This window comes from Lathyrus oleraceus, chromosome 5, assembly GCF_024323335.1.
Source record: "Lathyrus oleraceus cultivar Zhongwan6 chromosome 5, CAAS_Psat_ZW6_1.0, whole genome shotgun sequence".
NCBI lineage: Eukaryota > Viridiplantae > Streptophyta > Magnoliopsida > Fabales > Fabaceae > Lathyrus > Lathyrus oleraceus.
Window position 1 is genome coordinate 102666016 of NC_066583.1, and position 26538 is coordinate 102692553.

General features: G+C 33.2%; 2 protein-coding genes across 3 annotated transcripts; both read right to left on the reverse strand.

Moving 5' to 3' along the window:
- Nucleotides 1-10647: 10647 nt before the first annotated feature.
- LOC127087968 (CSC1-like protein RXW8) lies at nt 10648-17101 on the reverse strand. Of its 2 annotated transcripts, XM_051028884.1 has the most exons (12): nt 16817-17101; nt 16332-16693; nt 15546-15692; nt 15168-15231; nt 14852-15061; nt 14226-14405; nt 13630-13928; nt 12832-13108; nt 12428-12706; nt 11350-11583; nt 11053-11266; nt 10648-10959 (listed from the first exon to the last, which is right to left on the reverse strand). In XM_051028884.1, the coding sequence occupies exons 2-12, from the start codon at nt 16607-16609 to the stop codon at nt 10913-10915; spliced, it is 2229 nt and encodes a 742-aa protein (XP_050884841.1). In that variant the 5' UTR covers nt 16610-16693; nt 16817-17101; the 3' UTR covers nt 10648-10912. The 2 variants fall into 2 exon arrangements, with proteins under 2 accessions (XP_050884841.1, XP_050884842.1); XM_051028885.1 differs by lacking the exons at nt 16332-16693; nt 16817-17101 and having other exon boundaries at nt 15168-15247; nt 15546-15679.
- A 5670-nt stretch (nt 17102-22771) lies between these two features.
- Nucleotides 22772-25524, reverse strand: LOC127084538 (1-aminocyclopropane-1-carboxylate synthase 3). Its single transcript, XM_051025006.1, has 4 exons — nt 25276-25524; nt 24682-24813; nt 23804-23964; nt 22772-23717 (listed from the first exon to the last, which is right to left on the reverse strand). The coding sequence occupies exons 1-4, from the start codon at nt 25414-25416 to the stop codon at nt 22787-22789; spliced, it is 1365 nt and encodes a 454-aa protein (XP_050880963.1). The 5' UTR covers nt 25417-25524; the 3' UTR covers nt 22772-22786.
- Between the last annotated feature and the right edge of the window lie 1014 nt (nt 25525-26538).

Consider the following 26538-nt stretch of genomic DNA (forward strand, 5'->3'; position numbering starts at 1 on the left):
CTAAGTTTATATTTTCCTCCCTCGAGTTGTAGGCACGTTATCTCAACGGTTTGCATAGATTCGACACAGATTGTTACTCCCCTCAAGTCGTCAACAGAGTTTGTACATAATCACTGTTAGCACTGATTTTTGAGCAATATCTCTGGTTCTCTGCAAGGTTGTCTCCCATTTAATATAGCGTTGACCTAAAATTCCTTGCAGAGTTGATGATGCAGATCCTCAGCAATTTGTCTTCTTTCCCGAACCAGGATCGAGCCCTCGGGACAGATGATTCTTGTTCATATTTAAAAACTCTTTTTCTCCAGCAGATGCCTCCATCTTGTCGAGATTGGCTGAGTGTTGTAACGATGATTCCAGATCATTGAAATTTATACATCCTTGTGATTGTTTTGCCATCATAATCATCATATATACATATACATATACATTCAGAGATTTCATTATTGCATTATTATTGCACTTTATGATTCATTCTTTTCCGATCCTTTGCTATGGTGGTATCCTTTTCCCCCATGCAGATTTGGCGTGTCTGTCTTCCCTCAATTGTAGAATGTCAGCCCCTTAAGCAGAAAGAATTTAACCTTTCTCATTCCCTACTGAGTTATTTCCTCATGGATGATTATTATTTCAACTTCCTCCCAGGTTGATTATCTGGATGGAACCACTCCCCCTGAGTTATATCCTCATCGGGTTGAGTCTATGATCGACCCTTTCTTTCTAGATCTTGCCTAGATAGATACCTTGATCCCCCGAGAGCCTGTTACCTAGTAACTGGTAATACTCTTCTCGATTTGTGAGTACTTTACTTTTTCCTAATATCCGGTAAAAGTAATTTGTTAGTTGAGTAGCGCCTAAGAGGGGGGTGAATTAGGATCTTTGAACCTTTTTCCGGTTTATGACAAAAACTTTGTTCTTTCTTTACTGGTTATGTTAAGTGATGAACGGTAAAGTGAGGAAAGGTAAAGAACACGAAGAGATACCCTGGTTCCCCTCACAGATCGAGAGTACTCCAGTCCCCTTTCAACATGAAAGAGATTTTACTATTGTTAGTGTCTTCATTGAAAGACTAGGAAGAGTCTTGTAAAAGTCCTAACAATAGTAAAATCTCTTTCATGTTGAAAGGGGACTGGAGTACTCTTGATCTGTGAGGGGAACCAGGATATCTCTTTGTGTTCTTTACCTTTTTGCACTTTACCGTTCATCGCTTAACATAACCAGTAAAGAAAGAACAAAGTTTTTGTCATAAATCGGAAAAAGGTTCAAAGATCCTAATTCACCCCCCCCCCCTCTTAGGCGCTACTCAACTAACAATTTGCATCGGAGCAGGTTATTGGTAACTTGCTCCTCTGATCCAGAAGATGGCTTCCGCAAGCGTAAACCCGGTTTTTAGACATGGCGGTAGTAGCAAAAAACCATCCCTATTTTCTTGAGAATATTTTGACTTCTGAAAAATCCGCATGAAAGCACATTTAGAAGCACAAGGAGGTGGTATATGGGAAACCGTTGAAAATGGTCCGCATAATCCTATGAGTATGGTCAATGGTGTTGGAACTCCGAAGGTTAAAAGTTCATATGATGAAGACGATAAGAAAAGAATACTTTATGAAAATAAAGTGATAAATATTCTTCAAAGTGCATTAAGTATGGATGAGTTCTTCCACATATCTCAATGTAATTCGGCAAAAGAAATTTGGGCCACTTTGGTGGAGACTCACGAAGAAACCGCTGAAGTTAAAAGATCCACATTAAACACATTGAGTCAAGAATATGAAATGTTCATAATGCAGCCCGGAGAATCCATTGTTGCATTACAGAAAAGATTTGTTCACTTGATGGACCATTTAATTGCTCTCGGAAAAACACTTATAAATGATGATCTCAACCTTAAAGTGCTAAGATACTTGACTAGAGAATGGCAACCAAAAGTAACGGCCATATCGGAGAAGAAAAGTCTTTCCACTATGACGCCCGCATCATTATTCGAAAAACTCCAAGAACATGAACTTGAACCTGGAAGACTCGAAAAGCACGAAAGTCAAGATAAGAAATCCAAAGGAATTGAATTAAAAGTAGATTCAAGGGAAGATAGAAATGATGGCGTACCGGAGGAAGATGAAAATTTCATGCTCCTTGTTAAAAGGCTTGATAAGTTTTTTAGTAAAAATGACAAACCCTTTAATGCAAAAAGAAATAAACATTTCAGGAAAAAGGAGGCTTCCACATTTACGCAAGAAGTCACATGTTATGAATGTGGAAAGCAAGGTCATATAAAGTCGGATTGTTCGAAACTCTCAAAGAAAGGTGGCTTTAAAGGCAAGAAGGATTCCAAGAATAAAAAGGTGTATGTTGAATGGGAAGATAATGAGATAAGTTCTTCATCCGAATCGGAAAGCGACTAATGTGCAAATTTAGCATTAATGGCTTCACACCATTCCGACGATGAAGAAGATGAGGTTAGTAATGATTTTTCTCTTTTCGATAGTGATGCACAAGGTGATATAAATGAACTTCTTAAAGAATGCAAAATTTTGTATAAAACTATATCATCTCAAAAGAAAATAATTTCATCTCTAGAAGAAAAAGTCGTGACAATTGAAAAAGATTTTGATGATGAAAAACAAAAGATGATTAGTGAAAAACAGAATTTTGTATGTAAAAATTGTGAATCACTTTCTTTCCAAATTGTTCAATTAAAAAGAGTTATTGAAAGGTATGAAAAAGGACAAATTGGGTTAGAATGTGTCCTTAGCCAACAAAGATATTCCAATGACAAAAGTGGACTTGGTTATTCAAAGTTTCTCAAACCAAGTTCAAGTAAAACTATCTTTGTTAAAGCTAATGACCAACCAACTAAAGAGAAAGTGAACAGGGCAAAAAATGTTCATCACTATCCTAAAAGAAAAAGATTCTTTAAAAATAAATCTTATATTCCTAGATATAGAAGCAATTTTGAACCTACTTATTTTTATTACGGAATAATTGGCCATACACCTAATGCATGCTATGTTAGAAACTTTAGTGTAGCAAGTGGGCATTACGTATGGGTAAAGAAAGGCACTAATTATGAAGGACCCAAAGAAATTTGGGTACCTAATAAAATGTAATTTTGTTTTGTAGGTATGCTTGAAAATCACATCAAATCTTTGGTATCTTGATAGTGGATGTTCCAAGCATATGACGGGAGACATTAACAAATTTTCAAATCTAGCATTGAAGGCCAAGGGTTATGTTACATATGGTGATAACAGCAAAGGGAGAATTCTTGGCATAGGCAAAGTTGGAGCATCACCTTTCACATCCATTGAAGATGTCATTTATGTCGAAGGACTAAAGCACAATATTCTAAGTATTAGCCAACTTTGCAACAAGGGCTTCAAAATCAAGTTCACCAAGGATGAATGCTTGATTGAAGATGAAGTCTCTCATGAGGTAAAACTCAAAGGTACAAGAATTAATAATATATTTATGATTTCTCTTGATGATGTTTCTTTGAAGGTAAAATGTCTTATGGTAAACAATAATGAGTCATGGCTTTGGCATAAAAGATTTGCACATATTCATATGGAACATTTGAATAAACTTATAAAGCATGATCTTGTTATTGGTTTGCCTAAGATAAAATTCATCAAAGATAGACTTTGAGATGCATGTCAAAAGGGAAAAGAAACCAAATCAACTTTCACATCAAAGAATGTGGTGTCCACTACAAGGCCACTACAATTGTTACATATGGACTTATTTGGTCCATCAAGAACAAGAAGCTTCGGAGGTAATGTATATGCTTTAGTTATTGTTGATGATTTCTCTAGATACACTTGGACTTTCTTCTTAGTGCAGAAAAGCGATGCATTCAAGGCGTTCGAGAAATATGCAAAGTAAATTCAAAACGAGAAATCTCTATTTATTGTCTCCATAAGAAGCGACCATGGTGGAGAATTCCAAAATGCCTCCTTCGAAGAGTTTTGCGAAGAACATGGAATATTTCATAATTTCTCGGCACCAAGGACTCCTTAACAAAATGGAGTGGTGGAGAGAAAGAATAGGTCACTTGTGGAACTTGCAAGAACAATGCTTAGTGACTCAAATCTTCCAAAATATTTTTGGACGGATGCGGTAAGCACGGTATGCTATATAAGTAATAGAATTATTATTAGACCTATCTTGAAAAAGACCCCTTATGAACTCTTCAAAGGAAGGAAACCAAACATCTATTACTTTCACATTTTTGGATGCAAATGCTTTGTCCTCAACAATGACAAAGACAATCTAGGTAAGTTCGACAAGGAGTCCGACGAAGGTATATTTCTTGGATATTCTCTTACTAGTAAAGCGTATAGAATATATAATAAATGAACTTTAAAAATTGAAGAATCTATGCATGTTACTTTCGATGAATCTAACCCCTCTAAGGAGGATATTGTTGTGTGTGATGATGATGATGATATTGTAGAAGTTCCTCAAAAAGATACTCCAAGTGGAAACAATGATGATCAACCAAAAACATCAAGATGAGCAAGATCAACAAAAGACTAATTATAATGATCTACCTAAGGAATGGAGAACTCATCGGGATCATCCAATTGATAAAGTCATTGGTGATATTAGTCAAGGCGTTGCAACAAGATTAAATCTCAAAGATGCATGCTTGAATATGGATTTTGTTTTACAAATTGAACCTTCCAAAGTTGATGAAGCTTTAGGTGACAACCAATGGATAATTGCTATGCAAGAAGAGTTAAACCAATTCGAAAGGAATCAAGTTTGCGAACTTGTCCCTAGGCCAAGTGATAAACACATCATAGGTACCAGATGGGTGTTTAAGAACAAGCTTGATGAGAATGGTCTAATTGTTTGAAACAAAGCAAGGTTGGTGGCCCAAGGATACAATCAAGAGGAAGGCATTGATTTTGAAGAAACATTCGCTCCAGTTGCAAGGTTAGAAGCTATTTGTTTATTACTTGTTTATGCATGTTCATTAAATTTTCAATTATTTCAAATGGATGTCAAGAGCGCATTCTTGAATGGCTACATCAATGAAGAAGTCTATGTCAAACAACCCCCGGGCTTTGAATACTTCAAAAATCCTTCACATGTTTTCAAGTATTACTTGTTTATGCATGTTCATTAAATTTTCAATTATTTCAAATGGATGTCAAGAGCGCATTCTTGAATGGCTACATCAATGAAGAAGTCTATGTCAAACAACCCCCGGGCTTTGAATACTTCAAAAATCCTTCACATGTTTTCAAGTTTAGGAAAGCTCTTTATGGCCTAAAGCAAGCACCTAGAGCATGGTATGATCGTCTTAGCAACTTTCTTTGTGAAAAGGGATTTGAAAAAGGTAAAATTGACAAAACCTTATTTATTAAGAAAATAAAAGGTAACACTTTATTGGTTCAAGTCTACATTGACGACATCATATTAGGCTCAACAAACAAAGAAATGTGTGAAGAATTTTCATTGATGATGCAAGGAGAATTCGAGATGTCCATGATGGGTAAGATGAACTATTTTCTTGGACTTCAAATTAAGCAACTGAAGGATGGCATCTTCATCAACCTATCAAAGTACTGCAGAGAGTTGTTAAAAATATTCGACATGGATAGTTGCAAGGCAATGTCTACTCCAATGGGATCCAGATCTTATGTTGATCAAGATGAATCAGGTGTTTCGATTGACATGACAAAGTATCGAGGTATGATTGGTTCCTTACTCTATTTGATGGCAATTTGTCCTAATATTATGTTCAGTGTGTGTCTTTATGCTTGTTTTCAAGCCAATCCAAAAGAATCACATCTTACCATTGTAAATGCATTAGTATCATGGGCTTTCAAGAAACAAGCGTGTGTTGCTCTTAGCACTGCCGAAACGGAATATATAGCAGCGGGTAGTTGTTGCACTCAAATACTTTGGCTTAAGCAACAACTTTGGGACTACGGACTCGATCTTGGATGCATTCCTCTTTGTTGTGATAACATAAGTGCGATAAACATTACAAAGAATTCGGTCATGCACTCAAGAACCAAACATATTGACATTCGGAATAATTTTCTTCGTGATCATCTGCTTTAAGGAGATGTCGAAGTCACATTTGTGGATACTCATAATCAACTTGCCGACATCTTCACAAAATCTTTGGCACGAGAACCGTTTTACAAAATTCGAAGGGAACTTGGGATTCTAGATGAGTGTGATATATAACTCGTCAAAAACACATCAATTCAAATTTAAAGGCGTTACTTCCTTTATTCTCCCCAGCGGATCCGTTTTCACGTTTCCCAGGAAGTCTATCCTTGACATGTTCATCCTAACCGATGGCGGATATTCTTTCCTTCTAAGTCTATCCTTGATATTCTCGATTTGATTAATCCCTATTTCATTCCTCAGAAGGTTAATCCTTGATATGTTCATCCTAACCGATGACGGGTTTCCTCCTCTTTACGGTCTTTTGCCCAGTAACCGGTAGTTATAAATCCTGCTTCCCTTTTTTGTGGAGTATATCCTTGATATGTTCACTCTAACCGGTGACAGATATTTTCTTTTCGGTATTCTATCCAGTAACTGATAGATGTAATTCCTATTGCTCCCATCGGAGTCTATCCTTGATATGTTCATCTTAATCGGTGACGGATATTCTCTTTTCGATATTCTATCCAGTAACTGATAGATGTAATTCCTACTTTTTTCCAGCAGTCTATCCTTGATATGTTCATCTTAACCGATGATGGGTATTCTTTCCTTCTGAGTCTATCCTTGATAACAATGCCCTATGACTGTCAGTGTTAAGGATGACTTCTTATTTGTTCCACTGACTTTAGGAGATGCCCCTTGAGATCTTTTCACTTACCAGGGCGAGAGGTTAATGTTCACCAACAGGTTTCCTTCTCGAAAGGCTATGTACTTGTTGTCGGTCAACTATTATACTTTAGCTTTAAAAGCGTTGCAGTCCTCAATCGAGTGCCCTATAAATTCGGCATTATATCCACATTGCACATAGGGATCGTACCCAGGCGGAAATGGTTGTGGCAACGGATTGAGAGATTTGGGATCCACCAATAGGCTTTGAATTAGAGGCTGCAGAAGTTGACTGTACGTCATAGAAATTGGATCAAGAGGGGCATTCCTTCTTTCCAGGTTATTGTGAGGCTTATGTTGGTTGTGATGTTGATTCTAATATCCTCGGTCCCGGGCTCGTTGAGTTAAATGAGGAACGATCCATGGTTGCTCGTATGGTGCTCTAAGCATTATTGGTTTCCCTTTAGGATAGCGTGGCGTTGGAAATGATGATCGCTGAGGAGATGGAAGACCATAAGGTCTTGTTGGTGCACCATGAAAATACTCGACATCTGCCATGATTGCATTAATTTCATCCTCTTCCTTCTCTTAGGAATTGTTGAGGGGTTCTATCTCGCTAATCTGGTTACTCGAGGCGTCTTAGATTCTTCCACTTTTGAGGTCACTCTCGATGCGTTCTCCAACTTTCACAAGGTCGGAGAAGTCTGATGACGTAATACATACCATTCTTTCAAAGTATGAGCTTTGCAAGGTGTGCATGAACATGTCAACAAATTTCTTGTCTAAAAGTGGTGGTTGCAATTGGACTACCAATTCTCTCCATCGTTGCACATATTCTCTGAAGGATTCGTTGCTCTTTTGGAATAAGCTTTGCAGCTACCTTTGATCTGGAGCCATGTCCAAGTTGTATTGGTATTACTTTAAAAAGGTATTGGCTAAGTCCTATCATGATTGAATAGGGCTTCTTTCTGGTTTCATGTATCAACTCAGCGATGCCCCACTCAAACTATCTTGAAAGCAGTGAATCATCAGCTTATCATCGTGAGTATGGGCAGTCATTTTTCGACAGAACATCACCAAATGATGCCTTGGGCAACTATCCCCTATGTACTTCTCGAAGTTGGTTACTTTGAAAATTAAGGATATGACGAGATCTAACACTAAACACATGTCATCAAGTCTTAACGTGTTGAAACCTTCTTGAAAAAATCGCCCTCAAAATCCTAAAAAGGATTAGGAAAGAAAAAAGAATCAAGTTAAATTTCTAGAGAGGTGGGACCTTCTCTCTCTAAGCACGTGGGGGTATCTTCGCCAATTCACCAAACTCTTCAATGTTATCCTCGAATTATTTTATTGAACAAACTATTTATCCAGTACATTAAAATATTTCAAACTGTAGTTCGTAGAGAAATATTGGCATAATTTGAAATTTTTGAAATAGTGATTTACTAACTGTGAAACATTCTAATATGCGTGTATCTTCAGTTAATTAATATTGACTTTTGTTTGTTGGCTTTAGAAAATATTATGAGATTCAATTTGGTCTGAAATTGTATTTTGACCCCTTACAAACATTAGGAAAAAATGTTCTTTGTGGTAGTTATGTGCAAGATTTAGAAAATGAAGTTGTTGTACCAATATGAAGTTGATTTTAAAAAATGGTTCCTTTGTGTTGGTTAGTGTGACATGAATATGAATTTGCTGTAATTTATATTGCAGGTTCCTTTGTATTGGTTATGCGTAGGATTTACAAAAATTTCAGCAGAATTTTTAAATATGAAGAATTATTATATTTTTTATGCATTATTAATAATTTGCGGAAATTTTTAACCTCCGAAAATAAAATTCTTCCAATTTAAATTTAAATATATACTTACTCAAATTTTGACCAATTACTATGTTGTCATGTCACGTATGCAAAAATTTAATTTTTGATGAATTAAACTTACATAATAGTTTTTAAAGAACTAAATATAACATTTATTAGATAAGACACTAATACCTTAAATCGCCTATAAGATGTTAGAGGGCAACCACTTTTCCCAAACAAGAGATTCTCCTGCACTAAAGATCCCAAAACCCACCCAACCTCACCCAATTTCTTAACCATTTGATTAGAGATAAGATAAATTTTAAGGAACCAATCCTTAAGTGAAGTTGGAGAAGAGGTCGCATTTCAAGATATTGCACTATTACAATGTTGGACCAGTTGAAGAAGCTCACACATGTACCCTCTCATAATAAAACTTCTACCTTTTGAAAAGGTTAACCTTCTTGGGAATGTGAGGTCTTAAAATTTTGATTATAGAAGAAGATCCTTCATACATGGTATAGTGTGAGGTACATCATGGATTTCAGTAAAGTAAAAAACACAACCAACTTCTTATGCATCATTAGCAATCCCAACAAGCTCTATAAAGACATTCAACTCCGGTGCCACATTCACCAAACCAGTACCACTAAGCCCTTCACCGACCAACAGAAAAAGGAACAATGCTAACGGGTCATCTTGTTTCAACCCTCCTCCTAATACTAATCTCTTGAGTTAGGGAGCCATTAACCAACACTCCAAGATTCTCATAAAAAAACACAAGCATTCCACTTGTCATTAGTACCTAACATTGCAATCATATAATCTAGGAATTTCTAGCTAACTTAATCATAAGCTTTTTCAAATTCAATGAGGCAATCTTTCTTGAATTTTTACACAAATCAACCAACTCATTGACAACTACCACCCCCATTAACCAACATCATACTTTTAAGAGAGGTAGATTGATTAAGAGAGATCAGCATATCTAAAAACTTGGCTAATCTGGCAGCAAGAACTTTAGCCTAGAGCTTATACAGGGATTTGACCAGAGATATATGTCAAAAATCCCCCAGGTGGATAGAGGACTCAATCTTAAGGATAAGAGCCACAAGTAGGAGGAAAAACTACGAGGAAGAGAGACCAAATGCTGGATTTGATATCCTCCCTAAGAACTAATATCCTCTTTAGGAGCATTAATCTGAAGTCACTGAAAAAGAATAACCAACAACCACATTTGTGCGATGGGAACTATCAGTGTGCGCAACATTTTGTCTTCATTGATTTTGGTTATAACACATAATAATGACAATTTATCATATAACCAAAAAATGGAGTTTACTTTCTAAAGTGTGATGCTTTTTTTTTGTCAGAAAACTAAACTACAATGATAACCACTAAAAATTCACACCTATCTCCCTTCCTGACATGTGTGCGCAACATTTTGTCTTCATTGGTTTTGGTTATAGTCAGGAAACAAAACGACAATGATAATCACTAAAAACTCACACCTAACTCCCGTCCTGACATGTGTGCGCAACATTTTGTCTTTCATTGGTTTTGGTTATAACCTATAAAGTTCCGAAACGTCATTCACACGGCGTGTCGCTGTGTCAAACACGTGTCGAACACCGACACACGTACGACACGTATCAGACACATTTTTGAAGTGTCCAACTAAAATAAAAAATTTATTTGCTACGGACACGGATACAACACCTTATTTCAAACAAAGGACACTATCCAATTCATAAAATTCCAGAAGTTTTTTTAAAAATAAAAACTCAGCTCAAAATTTTTCAAAATTTAAAAAATAAATACGTTTTTTAGCTTTCATATTCCAACATAAGGATTCCTTATTTTTTACAACTTACCATATAACCGAAAAATGGAGTTTACTTTCTAAAGTGTGATGCTTTTTTTTGTCGGTGATAACCACTAAAAACTCACACCTAACTCAACTAATAAGTGCGATATAGACAAAATGGAGTTTATTTTCTATATAATATTCTAGACTACAAGACATTTATTTACAAACATGGTAGAAAGAAAGAGTTTTATTTATTTTTACTCACTGAAAAAATATTATAAGAATAATTATTTTATCATGAAAAAATAGAATATAGGATAATTACAAATATATTCACTATGTTGCTCAACTAAACATTATGGATAGTCTTTTTCCTATATTTTGTGCAGGTATTTTTATCCGAATAATCTAAATTTACATGTGCACAACTTCCAGTTATAGCAATCGCCATGATTCTCATAATATCTACACACCTAAGACTGATTTTTACAAAATCGCTATCGATGAATTGCCCATGATATATCTGGTTTGATTGATTCTTTGCCTAAAACATAATAAAAACCAAACATATTCAAATTCAGTCATATCTATAATTTAAATATAAAAGTAAAATCTCCATCATTGAATAGATGCAAACCTCTCTCCAAATCAAATGGAATCGGACGACTCTGAACATGTTCTTTGTGCCCTGGAATCGGATGACTCTGAGCATGTTCTCTCTGCCCTGGATAACCAAAACATCCAGATTGAGTAGAGCTAGTGCCGAATTGGGAGTATGCTGAATGCAATTGATCATAAATCTCTTCCATCCTTCTACAATTTGCATCTCTGTGATCCATGTCAATAAAAACCTAGAGCTAAAAGTGTTAATTTTAACTTGGATGATGAGAAACAATGGAGTGAAGGGTGATATAATGAGAGTAAGAGACTGCACCTGTGCTGCATTGTTCTTAAATACTGGAAGAAACCGTTGCCTACAATATTGGTTAAATAGAACAGTACCAATCAACAATGGAATGGTAAATCCAGATGCAATTGTTGATTGTTTTAGTCCAAACACCCCTAATGCAATAACTTGTGCCACAAGTAATGAAAAGATCGTCGTGTTGAAGGCAATAGGCCATAATTGTCCGCCGCCATCGTATTTTGTAATATAAACATTGAGAATCTGCAATTGATGATATTAAATGGATGTCATTTTCAAGATGAAAACTATTAAACATTCGGATGTTAATTCAGGGTTATAAAAGTATAGTATTGCACTAGAAACAACTAAAATACTATTACTTTCACTGCATGCATGAATATAAGTTTTCGTCACTTAATCAACTTATTTAATTTGCGTCCTTTTCTTTTAAATAATCTTCGATTGGTGGATAAAAATTATAAATCAACCTTATAGAAAACCAAATAATCCAATTCTACTTACGAATCAAACGATGCATGCAACTTCTAAATTTTTTGCAGTTCTTGACAATACCTTAAAATATAACCCAATGTAGCTTAATTGTTATAGTCATATTCTCCCACTTAAGGACTTTGGAGTGTAACAATTCATGTTCTAAAAAGTATTAAGGAGCTCCAAGAAAATGTTTCTTGTACTAAGATAAATGTGATACATGACTTACGAGATAATGTGGTACACAAGTTAGCAAGAGATTTACTTCTAGGTACTATGTTTTCATGAGTGATAACTTGTTCTCTTATAGAAACTATGCATAAAATGGTATGACAAGATCAAGTATAAAAAACAGCATATACAGTCTTAGCCTCAACGACATGTGAACTTAAGACTCAAACGATTGCTCGATGAATTTGCATTTGGGATCATTGCATCAAAGGAACTCATTGGTGACAAATAAATTATCACATAAAAATCTATCATTCCACAAGAGGTCTACAATACATTTTGTGAAAAGATTGTAATTTTAATATTATTGTGAATTTCTTAATTGGACACAAATTAACTTTGTGGAGAAGAAAAGAACAAAAGACATAGTGAAAATACTAACCTGGTTACGGTATACGATGTATGCAAGGAAAAAGTAGAACAGTAAAAATGGTAGTATCAGGGGCGCAAGAATAGAACATGCGAACCCTAGAAATCCAAATAGCAATATTCTCGGAACTTCTGTATGGTAAGGAAAAGTTAGGGTGCCATTATATGAATCTTGCCCAGAGCAGAGTACTAGTCTTTGGAATATGTTACAAAAAAGAGGAAACGGTTGTATAATCTCAAAAGCTAGACTTGCCCACCCTGATGATAAAACATATGTTGTGAAGAATGTAGCCTGTACGCCACGAAAAAAAATACACAACACTATAGTTAATAGAAAACCACAAAAGATTGAATAATTCTTTATTTTGTTCTTAATAGGAATTTATCACTTGTCATCTTGGAACATGAGTATATCACCTGTGTTGGAACTGCCTTTGCAAGTTGGGCAGGTAGTTCTGTTATACTTGTAAACACTGAGAGTTGACTGATAACAGACCCGGCAAAAACATTGACAAAAAAAACATTCCAAATAGTGAAATACAAAACTTTGTAGCATGCACTTCTCTTCCTACAACTACGGGAAATTGGCCCCTCCACTGCTGAAAGTAACATCATCACTGGTCCAACACCAATTAAAAATAAAACCAAAATCACACTTGGCAAGTAACCAGTCACCAGTTGAACCGTAAATTTCCTGAAAAAAAAATTTACTTTACAATAAATTTTTATATCATTTTAAACTTTTTAAATTCTATATGATATAAATAAACATGAATCATAACTTCAATTAGATCTTAAGAGCAAGTCACATGCCAGAAAATATTGAACTGATTTATAATATAGTAATTTTTTTTGTTCTTAACAAAAATGGTTTTACTAAAATGAAGTTACAATGTTAACTTATCACACATAATTATGATAATTGTAACAGAAACAAATGTCGAGCATTTTCAATATATTCTTTCTTTAGATAAACTAATATGTAAGAGCAACATAATAATGTAAGAAATCCCAACTATACTAACACCTCAGATAATAATAGTCATCTACAGCAATCTATAAATTTTATTAAGATTTATGAAAATAAAAACATAGAGGGCATAGCTCAAACCCAACCATGAAAAGAATAAAAATTTGATCTATATGTATTGTAAAAAAACGAGACCAAAACTATGGAAACAAGTGATATATGACCTTGTATGTGCAACATCTTACTTTTTAAGTATATCTGTCAAGAAAGGGAACATTTTCTCAAGCTTGTCTAATTGAGTCAAGCCTTGTGCAAATGTGACAGGGATGAGAAATAGTAACACGAAGGTGAAAGAAGCCACCCATGTAAATATCTTTCGAATCCAAAGTTGTTTGTAAGGTATGCAAAGGTTGGACCAGTAAATATCACGTGGTTCGGGAGCTTGATCTGTGACCCATAACATAGGATTTGATGCTTGAAGATTTCGAGCAGCCATAAGGGCAGCATACCGAGTCTTAAAGAACACGAAGGCGGCTGCACATTCCTGCAATAGAGACCCAAACTTGAGTATAAATTGTTAATTCCGTGCTATTTTATTCTATAAATACCTTTAATAGAAACATATTTTTTGTTGCTTACATGGCATAAATTGGGTACATGTCAAAGATGATTAATTAAGTGAATAACTAAAATTTGGGTATAATTGAAAGAGGTTCAAGTAACTGTCAAATAATAGTAAATATCTTAAAATCATGGTTCTTTTTATTATAAGAATGAAATATATTTGCAAATAATGTCATAAATCATATCATATATAAAACAACTAAGCTAGAAAATTTACCTTTTTTCTTGCAACTATATGCACGTCAGTTAAGCCTGTTCTCGAATGTATACTATCCGTTTCATTTGCAATAATCTTAAAACTATTGGTTCCTCCACAAAAGTAACATTGCACAATGCTTGGCTTACAACTGTGTTCAACACCATCACCCAACATCTTACATATATATTCTGCATCATCCTAGAGGAAGATTAAAAGAAACAAAAGTTTAAATAATCGTCGTACCAGCACGAAGAAGATTGCTAAATTTTTATTATGGCTTTAAATAATATAGATCACAAATGACAATCCTAAGAGAAAAAAAGAATTCAAAAAATTCTAGGTGTACTGATGAAATCAATTAAGTTCAAACCTCTGCTATAGATATCAATGAATTTTATGTATGTAATACAAATGAATGTTATCAATATTCTTTTAAGAGAGAAAGGAAAACAAACGTTTCATAATAACACTGCATCTAAGTCAATCTACCCTTAACCAAATAGTCCCCTTCAAATTACTACATAGACACACATTATCTATTAATCATAATACTATATAAGATATAAACATAGTGGGTTTCAAAATTACAAATATAATATAGTCTGAATATACAAAAAAAAAGTGTTTAAAGACAAGAGGCAGACCTTTATCTTCTCAACAGCACCACACTTATACACTATTTGGTGTGACAAATATGTTGTTGGGTGGTAATATGTGAAAAACTTCTTCACGGCTTCACAGTATGAATCCTCGGAGGACCAAGGTATTCCTCGGACAAGAATTGTAAACTGACTTGGTTTTGGAGGCAATCCAGTGACATGTCCTAGGCATAAATTAGTAATGCTCTTGTATTCCTGAACATTATTTTTAGTTAATTTGTCAAACAATAAAAGTCATATTTATAAATTGAAAAAAAAAATTTAGGTAACCCAATAAAGACAGGTAAGATTAGATCCTTACAAAGTAAAGAAGTGAGCATGTTGTCAATGATATGATGTATAATGCAAGACAATGAGTCCAAAGCCTGTCATCAAGCAAAACTGTCAAAAATGAAACCATTAAACCATTCTTGATGTTCCTAGGGAGAAAGGTCAATATAAAAACTGTCAAAAAATATTTTACAAAAAAAGGAGTAGCTTTCTCAACCTCAAACGTACAGATCAAGCATATCCAAATATTTATTTTAGTTATTCCTTCTTATCTATGAAACTTCACAAAAATACTTATATATTTTATCATTTGTTCATTATTTTCTTAGCTTCTACACACTATTTTCTATTTGAACTACACTCACATGATGAACACTTCCATCCCAAAAAAAAATGACATTGTGCATACCATTTGGATCCTTCCTGGACATTCTCAATGGTAAAGGCTTCCAGTGACTCAAAAGGTAGGTCTTTGCGTATCCTGTCATGACCATAATAATTCACTGGAAGCACTAAAATTGTGCAGATGATAGCAGCAACAGAAAATACTCGAATACTGAAGCAGGAAATAACAATACCAACGGTTAGTAAAACTACAAAATAGATAATAAAACTAACTTTCGCTTAATTTTTTTATTTAATATACTATTAAAATTGTGATTAACAACTGGTTTTCATTTCTGCAATATACATAGTGTTAAAAGAAAATATGTAATCCTCATTCCTCACACAAGTAAATAGAATAAACGGAGTAGTCAATCCCAGATGGCGGTGTGGCATGGGATAGCGTATAGTGTTCAAAGGGGGGGAAAATGGCAGGACAAAAACTGCCCTGGGCCCGGAAACCCTCTATCCACTATTTACCCTATAGCGGACGCCATAGTGTTCTGCACCGCTAAGGCTCTTCCCATAGCGGCCTGCCTCCGCTCTGCTCAACTGTTGGCCGCTATTGACTACTGAATAAATTGGACAAATTTGTCATGCTGATTGAAAGGGTACAACACACTTGATTTTAGCATTACCCTTTTAAATACTTTATGACTTATCCTAGTCTCAATTAATCATCATATATAGTCAACCAAAATGTCACTTCTAATTATCCAAGCATAAACCAAACTCATATATTACTTTTTACATTCTTGCACAAGAATAATGACACATATTACAAAGCTCAACTTAAAAAGGATTGAACAACCTGAAGACGAGCATCCTGCTAAAAACCACGGCATCCAAACCCCCAATATCAAGAAGCTCCTCTTGAGTTGTATCACATGCTCTCATAACCCATGTAGGAGATGGAACAAATCTTTCAAAAGAAAGGTCAACGTTTTTCAAACCACGATTGGCTAGTTTTCTTCCGAAATATACATTAACATTGCTGGGTTGTTTTCTTAAAACCGAATAAAGTGAAAAGAGTACCACACACACAACGATATTAATTCCAGCAGAAGTTAAAAGAGCAGCAATATTCATCTCTGCTCAATATATTGGCGGTAAAATTGACACCTCTCATTACCCAATAACAGAAACACAATGCATAAAAATCACATTCATCGCCTGAAATCACAAAATGTCACAATCAATTTCACCATTATTTCATTCAAATATAACATTTCTTTCTTACGTGAATTTAAAACAAAAAACAAAAGGAAACATTCAAAATGGAAATTAAAGAAGTACCTGCATGCGTAAAGGTGAACAAATTGTCAATGAAGAGAAACTAGGAACACCATGGTTCAAAAATCACAATGTTGAAGGGAGAAATGAAATGGAATGTGGATTGGGTTCAGAATTTGGGAGAAGGTTTAACGTAGAAAATGCTTTGAGGGAAAGAGAGAGAGAGAATTTGAAACCCTAAAAGTTTTGTGGTTTTTTGTTAATTAAAACTGTAAAATTGAAAAGAGAACGATGAAGGAGTTGGAACCGCATGAAATGAATAAACACTTAACGCATTCTTTCTTTTTTTGCAGCCAACTAAAACAAAAAATTAGAAAGTGTAACCAAATGTCCACGTGGCTAAACCCCAATGTCCGAAACTCTTTTATGATATTACTAATAAAAAATAAGTAAGGTTGTCGTATGATCTGTCCATTTTATCACGATTATAAATTGAAGCTATAATAAAATAGATGTAGACAAAAACATTCACATGTATATTTTTTAAAAAAATACATATAAAAGGGAAAAAAATATTAAATTTTAGAGATAACTACGTTATCATTATTGAGGATTGAATTGGTGACGTAGAATGCTCTTTAAGAATCTCATCAAGAACTAGTTTGATCAAATATCTTTGATTCCTCAAATCTTGAATATGTTTCGTCTTCGTCTTTTGTCGTCTTCTTTCTTTTTCCCCTTTCATCTTTTGTTTCCTTTCCTTCTCTTTCCTTCCTAAGGTTCGTTGGTGTAAGCATTTCCAGTTGTTTTGTCGTGTTTTGTCTTGTGCGGTTTCTTGAGGTGTTTTCCGTTCTGGAGTTTGGTACTTTTCCTCACCTCTTTTGTTTTGTCCTTTCTGTGTTGGGGAATATTTTGTGGTTTTTTTTCTCTTTTGATGTTGCCTCGTCTGGTTTATCCTTTCGTTTTTCTTCTATTTCATTTTCGCCTGCTTCGGTCTCTTCTTGTTTTGTTGTTTTTGATGTTGTGCGCCACTAGGCATCCGTCTCAGGTATGGACAACCTCAGAGCCATTGAAATAGGAAAAAGACACAAATCCAGCAATTGTGCCTGATAATCTGCTCTTGTAAATTCTTGAAAACATGGGCAATAGGGAAATAGAAAACAACAATTATTAAGAAATACAAGAAAAGCTATCATGATTTAGAAAGATAAAGAGAAAATTTAATAAGAGAATGAGGAACAGGATTTATGTGTTTGGGAAGACAACGATATACATGAAGCGTTCAAAGACATCCAGCTTTCGGTCCTGGGAAAATTTTTATTAGAGAAACCCATTCATCGCCAATCTCTCCAAGTAGGTTTGGCAGGAATATGGTGCGACTCAGTGGGGCTAAAGGTCTCAGTGATTGAGCGGGGCATCTTCAAAATATCCATGGAAAAGGCTATAGATGTTAAGAGGATCCTGAGAGGAAGTTTGATGACATTCATAAATGTTTGGCTTGCAATTCAACCCCAGAAGCTTGAAGAAAATTATAAAGAAACAAAATTTCATTTAGTTCCAATGTGGGTGCAACTATAGGGCATCCTCCTAAAAAATAAAATCTAAATGAATTAGCACAAAAATCAGAGCTAAGGTGGGCATGGTGCTGGAAATTGACCTATACAACTATCTCAAAATTTATATTATTGTTAAGGTGAAGGTGATGTTGGACACTACCAAACCCCTAAAATCAGGGTTGCATATAGGTAACATAAAGGAAGGAACCTCGTTGGTGGATTTCATGTATGAGAAGATACTTATGTTTTGCTTTAAATGTGGGCTTATATGCCATAATGAAGAGTTATGCCCGAATGAAGAAAGTCAAAAAAACTAACTCCATCGAAAACTACCATTTTGGACCCTAGTTAAGGTCTAACGAGTACGGGAGACATATCAAGGATATCGCTAACAAGAAGTTCAGACGCAACCCTGTGGAATCACCTAATCATGGGGTCTAAAGCCCAATACCTGAAGTTATGCTTAGAAAACCAAGAAGACTCCAGATATCCTAAAAATTTAAAAAAGACAAGAACACATTTTAGATGGAAACAAAGACTATTCAGTACGAGGAACAACCTAACACAGACAGTGACGAACATCAAAGGAAAAGGTTATGCATATCAGAGAGCAGCAACAATCAAACAGAGAAAATGATAGGCATATTGCTAGAGGATGGCCGAGAAATATGAAGACCCTCAATTGGAATATTCGAAGGATGAAAAACCCTCGAAAGATTAGAGCTCTCAAGAATCTGCAAGTCCATCATCCTGATATATTCTTTATATGAGAAGTGAAGTTGAACTTAGTTTAAAAACATGTTTACCATTTTCAAAACTATATGGATAATTTATGTTTGTGACTTCTCCATTAAAGGTGGTGGCAGAGCATGTGGTTTAATTCTGTTTTGATACATATTACTGATAGTAATAACATGTTCATTGACTCTTACTTTGATTTTGTTGATATTAGAAATCCTATTAGACTTACTGAGATATACGAGTACCCTCATCATAAGAAGAATAATCTAACTTGCAGTATGATTAATAACCTCTACAATAATAATACTTACAATGATGACTGGATATTATGTGGGGGTTTTAACATTATAATATGCTAAAGACAAAAATAGTGGCAATCAGTATACACTTTTTTGCTTTTTAAAAGTTATTTTTGTATATTTAGTGAAAAGTTATTATGTTCTCTGACACCATTTTTGAAAACGACCAATGCCTTTTCACCATTGACCTCTTCACATGTTACATCAACATCATTATCTCAATCCACCCATTCCTTGATATTCACATCGAAAGTTATGTATTCATCTTCCTCCCAACTATAGGATTAGCTAATCCCTGGCTTCCTCTACTTGGGATTTCAACTCTCCTTCTTAGAGTTCCTTTAATAGACAGAAATTAGATCCTTAGGGGGTTACTTTAATAGAAAATTATCCCTCGTAGTGAAAGATATCTTGCATTTTATAAGCTAAACCTGAATTCTCCGTTATTTTAATATAAGCTTTCTCAAACCTGTTTAACTCGTCTTCTTCCAGATTAAACTTCATACGGATAATTGATTGAGCTTTGGATTTGAAGTTATTATTAGGGACTCTTAACCTCCTAGTAACCTTAACATACGATCTTCTATTACTCCTAACATTATTCCTACCATCGATTGCAGAAAACTCAGATAATTTCTTTCTTCCAATAAAACTTCCTATTTGGTCAACTTTTATTTGCTTCATCCTAAATGTTAACTTCTTCCTTATCATGACCCTCCTCCCTTACACTCTCTCTTTCCTCCTTCCACTTCACTCGTACCTCCTTCCTTTGAAATCTGGGTAGATTTGCGTATAAATTTCTTCATTTAATGAATGTGTTGTCAAGTTTTACCTCCAACATTCTGACATCTCTCACATTGAAAAAGAGAACAAAGGCATATCCCTCTTTTATCTCTCGTAGGAGGTATAACCACTTCATATATCTCCCCATGTTCCTTAAGAACATATACATGCCTTTCGCTCTCATATTATCTGCAAATTTTGTGATGAAAAACGTTATTGTTTTTTAATCTCCCAATCTTCTTTCAGATCTTACTGCATCCCATTTTCCTTTCCTCCTTATTGCGTGATTGGATGAGACCATTGTCCATCTGTCTTTGTCGTTTGTCTTATCATTAACTATTGTCATTCTGGAAATAACTAAGAACAAGTTTTAGAAAATTGTAGGTTTAGGGTTTTAGTGAATGTGAAATTTAGGGAGAAGCCAAAGTCTCTCTCTAACTCATTTTGATAAAATTATGTTTGAGTTATGTGTTTTTTTTCATCACTGGTATCCAGACCACAAGATTGACTAATCTAGTTCGGGGATCAGCTCTAACATCAAATAGTTCTAGCCTCACCCGATCGTAGTTGTAAGGATCAACTTATAGTCCTCCCTACCAAGTCCAACACTAATCGCCACAACCAACTAACAACTGGTTTGAGTTATGTATTTTTTGATATCATCAATTATGTTTGAGTTAATTAATAATACTATTAATCATAGTTTTTTTTGTCAAGTAATCAAGTGTTTAGAATTCACTATTTAAAGAAAAACAAATAAAAATGTTGTTGGTTCAAACTCATGCTTGCGTTTAGTAGTTATTGATTTAATTAAAAGTTTGTGTTTGAATTAATTTTGATATTATTAATTTGTTCAGACATGAGAAGGAGCATCAACATTGGGCTAAGAGTAACACACAAATGAGAGAGACATCACATATTCATCCAAAATTTTAAGGTGATAGGTGTGTGGGTTCTCCCACTTATAGTAGATACCTTTCCAAATCGACATGAATTTGGATTCTTAAATTTTCTATTATGTGTTTTGAAACAATTTTGAATTGTTGCAATTTTATTATTAAGGAGGCATTTTAAAACCGGCGCAACTATTTACAAAGTGAGGTATTTGCACCGTTTGTGGAACCTTCACTATATTGATTATTCAACGGTCAAAGCCATCATAAATCTCAAAACATCGTTGCAAATAATTTTAGGGATGTTCGCGATGCCGTTTGGGCGGTTTTGACGTTAAAAAACATTTGAACCGCAAGAAAAAAAAGTACGTGGTTCGGTTTGGTTGACTTTTAGAAATAAAACAAAACCAAACAAGTGCGGTTTAGGTTGGTTCGATTTATTACAAGATTTTTATTGAGTCATACATACACATATAAAGAACAACATAACTTTATGTTTAGTCATTCATACATTACTAAATAACAACAAAGGTCATTATATTTAAACAAAAACTTCTCATTCAATGTACAAAAATAAGATTAGACAAAAATGGAGTAAAAAATATAAAATAGTAGCATAAAACAATATAAAAAATATTATAGTAAAAAACAAAAAAAATGGAGGAACAAAAAGATTAGAGAAGATAAAAGAGAACGAACGTAGGTGATGTAACATTAGAGAAAAAAATGCGATAAAAACTTAATTGGAAGAGAAAATAATAATATAAAAATGAGAAGATGAAAATTATAGAACATAAGAGAGAAGCGATTAGAGTAAAAGATGTGAGATGTACATGACAAAGAAGATGAGAAAAAATATTTGTAAGAAGGTTAACGCATAATATGTTTGGGTTTTGGGATGGATGTAGGATAAACGAAGTTTAAATTGTAACATAATGTGGTTTGCTTTGGTTTAGTTCGATTTGTAAAATACAAACCGCAAACAAAACTGAACAACAGAGTTTTATTAAAAATGACTCAAACAAACACATCCAAATCAAATACGTTTTTTTGCGATTTTGATTTAGTTTGATTTTGATTTACGATTTTTTATGGATTAGTTTAATTTTGAACACTCCTAAATAGTTTGTTTTCTTGTAATAATTAACTCCTAGATAATTTGTTTTCTTGTAATAATTAACTGTATGAAAGTCATTTTAAAAGTTTTTTTCCTTTCAATTTTTGCTTTTTAATAGAGCATCTTCTATGTCATATCCAAAAAGGTTTTAGAGGTATTGTAGGCATAAAATTTAAAATCTCCAACAAAACACTTAAATATACATGATTTAAAAGAAAATTTGAAAGAGAAAAGAGGTGATGCACCAAGAATGTAAATTAATTTTATATTATCAATCAATAACAATGATATATTCTGCCAAATGAGACTGAAAAATTTAAATAATTTATATGACATAACATAATAATATATTCTTATTAAATGACAGTATAAAACTTTTTTATAATGTCAAAGCATCTCCATTAAATCCAATTTGAAATTGAAAAATACATAAGATTATATTTACTTTCTATAAACATCATATACATCTATACAATGAAATTAAAATACATTAATGGACATGTACATGTGAAGTAGTTTTTTCTCACTACACAAATGTAGAATACATAACTCATGTTTTTAATCTTTACAAATATATTATCTTTTTTTTTATAAGAGAAATTATTTATCACATTCTAATTGTTCTTACGATGATATCTGAAAACCTAATTAATAATTTCTTTTCTTGTCCTATAATAATTCGCATTAGTAACAAATGGTTGTTTGATAGAAAGCATTCTTGAATTCGAATCTATAAAAATCTTAATCCTTCTCATTGCAACTTTTAAAGTTTCTTGAGACATATTCGCAAAGCAAATCCGAAACCAACCCGGTTCAGAACAATGACATGAAGATCCGGGAGATATATTCAAACCAACTCCATAAAGAATCATTTTCCAAAGCTCCTTCTCCGCTTCAAAAGTCGCAGAACTCAACAAATGCTTCATATCAACCCAACAAAACAATCCTGCATTGCTCTTTAAACACCGAATCCCCGCATTTCTCAAACCACTAACAATCGTCTCCTTCTGCTTCTTCAACCTTGTTTTGTTCTCTTCCATATATTTAAAAGTAAATTTCTCGTCACCGAGTAATTTTGCTAGCAAATATTGAGTTTGCGACGAAATAAGTCCAAAACTTGACATTTTGGTAGCCGTAGATACAACTTTTTCATTATTTGAGTATATCATTCCTACACGAAAACCAGGCACACCTAAATCTTTGGACAGACTATAAACGATGTGAACACGCTTTGAAATTTCATCGTTTTCGAAACTTCTTTCGTTTATAACCTCCATAATACTTACGAATTTGGGTGAATCGAAGACGGTACCAGAGTAAATTTCGTCGCTTATTATGTGGATATTTTTGTCTATTGCAAAGTTAACTAAATGGTTAAGTTCTATTTTGGACATGGTTGTGCCTAGTGGATTTGAAGGATTAGTTACTAATACACCTTTTACATTGAGGTTCAAGTTTTTGGCTTGTTGATAGGCTTCTTCTAAAGCAGAAGAAGTGATTCTAAAACCATTTGAACTTGAACAATGCATTGGAACAATTTCAACCCCTGTACGCCATTTAAGATCTCTGTCGAACCTGAAAATTTAAAGTATTAAGTATTAATGGTTAATTAAATTATGTTTAAGCATTATTAAGATATATATAATTAATTAAATTAATACCCTGGATAATAAGGTGTGGGAAGAATGAAAGCTTCTCCTGGATTAGCAAGACAAAACATGAGAATCTCGTTTGCAGAAGTTGCTCCTGCTGTGAGGACAAGATTCTTGGAATCAAATTTAATTCTATTCCCTCTTATTTTTGCCATAAACTCCACCAATTCCTACGACAACATAAAAAAAAAAGAATACCTTAAATGAGTACTATAATTTTTTTAATTAAAAATATTATTAAACGTTAGAAAAAATCAAAGGGTGACGATTAAAGTTTGCTTAAAAATGTTCGAGTTAAGATTCTTGTACTTATTTTTCATTAATAAATTTTAATCATAAAACTAATTCAAAATAATAATAAATTGTTTTTTATTCTAAATAGAAAAAGCGCATGTCACTAATATATATATATATATATATATATATATATATATATATATATATATATATATATATATATATATAATTAATAAAAATAAAAATAAAGAAATACAAGATTCGATGAAGTAAACTATGTTAAAAATCATATAATTTTAAATGAATTAGTTTGAATTTATGAGATTATTTTGTTTATTTTTAAAAACGTAATTCTGACCATTAAACTATTAGACAAAAATAATAATAAAAAAAACAGAGAACGAGTAATAATTTGTTTTGCATGCATGCAACTTATATCAAATAAGATAATTATAATCTTTTTTTATTTATATGTGTTCAAGTAAGTAAAATGACAACACTTAGATGCAACTAGATAACTGTATTTTACATAGTGTGCTATTGTGAAGTATATATATATATATATATATATATATATATATATATATATATATATATATATATATATATATATATATATATATATATATATATATATATATATGCCTTACATTTTTGAAAGCAGGTAAGCCATGATAATCTTGGAATAGAGCAAGTTCTCTAAATACAGATATTCCATCATTTTTCATCTCCATTGCATCAGAATTTCTTTCAAGCCATGATTCAATTATGTCAAACGAAAGCTGCAAATTCAAAAAATAACTTATGCTTTTTAAAGAAATATATATAAAAAACATTAATAAATTATGTTTATCAAAATTGTTTTTATTTTTAATCTATAATAATAAACAAGTCCTTAATTGACACACTTCTATTTAAGAAGAACTATATGTTTACCATAACTAAAATTTAATGTACTGTATTTACCGAATATGAAATATTTGCAATCACACATACCGATTTGGATATATATTTCAATCAAAATAAAGATCATTATCTTTTAAATATTAAAATTTAAACCATTTGACACTAATTAAAGGACCAAAATATATACATATCCGATGGATCTTGCGGAAAAATAAATTATATAATATAGTAGAGGTTTATTTTTTATTATAAAAAAATGTTAATTTAAATTATATTTAGTTAAAATATATTTGATTTTTAACTTCCAAAAACCAAAAAAATAAATAAAAATAAGAAACCTGATTTTCCGCAAGTCCCATCTGAATGATCCCACTAGGATTATGAATAGGATGATATGGATTCTTCTCATACTCTTGCCATCCTAAAAAGTAACTAGAGTCTTGCCCATGAGAGTCCTCACTAGCCTTCCTAGACAACATGTTTTCTTAACAAACACAATAATATATCCACAATTATTATATCAATTTAACTTGATAAATCAAAACACCAAGAGAAATTGATCACACGTTTTTTTTAGAACAATGATATTGAGGAAGTGATGTGGTGAAAATAATAGCCATATAAGGTTACATATTTATAAGGCTCTAAGGTAGTACACCACTAGCCAGACAAAGTGAATGACATTATCAAGGGACAAGAATGTCTGCACTCATGCCAATATAGTCAATTAAGGATAATTGTAACTTTATCCAGTGTGTATCATGTTTTTTTTTCTCACTATGTTACTAACTTTTATTTAGAAATAAATAAATTGTTCACAATTTTTTTAGAGTTTATATATAAAAGAGCTGTTATATTTTCTAACGTAATAAATGCAAAACCTCCATTGAAGTTATTAAAGTTATGGGACAGATTCAACCTCCATTAATATTAAGGTTATTAAGTTATGGATATTTTTCTGTTTTTTTTTGAAGCAGCAAAACCTCAACGTTGATTGTATATTTAAGAGAAAATATGTTGATTGATTGATATTCACATTAGAAAAAATATGTATTATTCACTCCATATATTATTCACTCAAAACCCTTTTTTCACATATATTGATTGATATTCACGTTAGAAAAAATATGTATTTCTGAAACCACACCCGACGGTGATTTTTGACTTTATTTTAAAGGTGTTGTAATAAAATTGATGATATATTATAGTTATACTATTATATTCAATTTACATAACTTAAACCATAAAACTAATATGAAAATGACTTATATAAATTAATAATTTTGGAATACACAATAAAGTCAAAATAAAATAGAACCAAAAAATAATGCTCTTAATACAAATACTAAGTACTATTGCATATGATGGACCCAAGTCCATGTTCTTACACTGCCTCCCGTGCATCCCTCATCATGGCATCTAGAATGTCTCTCACCTCAGAGTCATCCAAAAATAAATCCTCTATTTATACTTGTCAGTCCAATCTCCGTGATACGAGAATATCTAGGCAACACATCAACAACAGGATCTGCTATAGTCTGCTCCTCCTCTATGATATCCTTATTAGATGGCCTAGGATGGTTTCCCGGAGCATTCAGTGA

Coding starts and splice junctions, on each gene's coding strand:
- LOC127087968 (XM_051028884.1), bottom strand. CDS start 16,609: ATGAATATTGCTGCTCTTTTAACTTCTGCTGGAATTAATATCGTTGTG. Junction 11,584..12,427: donor ACATCGTATACCGTAACCAG/GTTAGTATTTTC, acceptor CATCAATTGCAG/ATTCTCAATGTTTATATTAC. Junction 10,960..11,052: donor TCCATTTGATTTGGAGAGAG/GTTTGCATCTAT, acceptor ATTATGTTTTAG/GCAAAGAATCAATCAAACCA.
- LOC127084538 (XM_051025006.1), bottom strand. CDS start 25,416: ATGTTGTCTAGGAAGGCTAGTGAGGACTCTCATGGGCAAGACTCTAGT. Junction 24,814..25,275: donor TGGGACTTGCGGAAAATCAG/GTTTCTTATTTT, acceptor TTGAATTTGCAG/CTTTCGTTTGACATAATTGA. Junction 23,965..24,681: donor GCTTACCTGCTTTCAAAAAT/GTAAGGCATATA, acceptor ATGTTGTCGTAG/GAATTGGTGGAGTTTATGGC.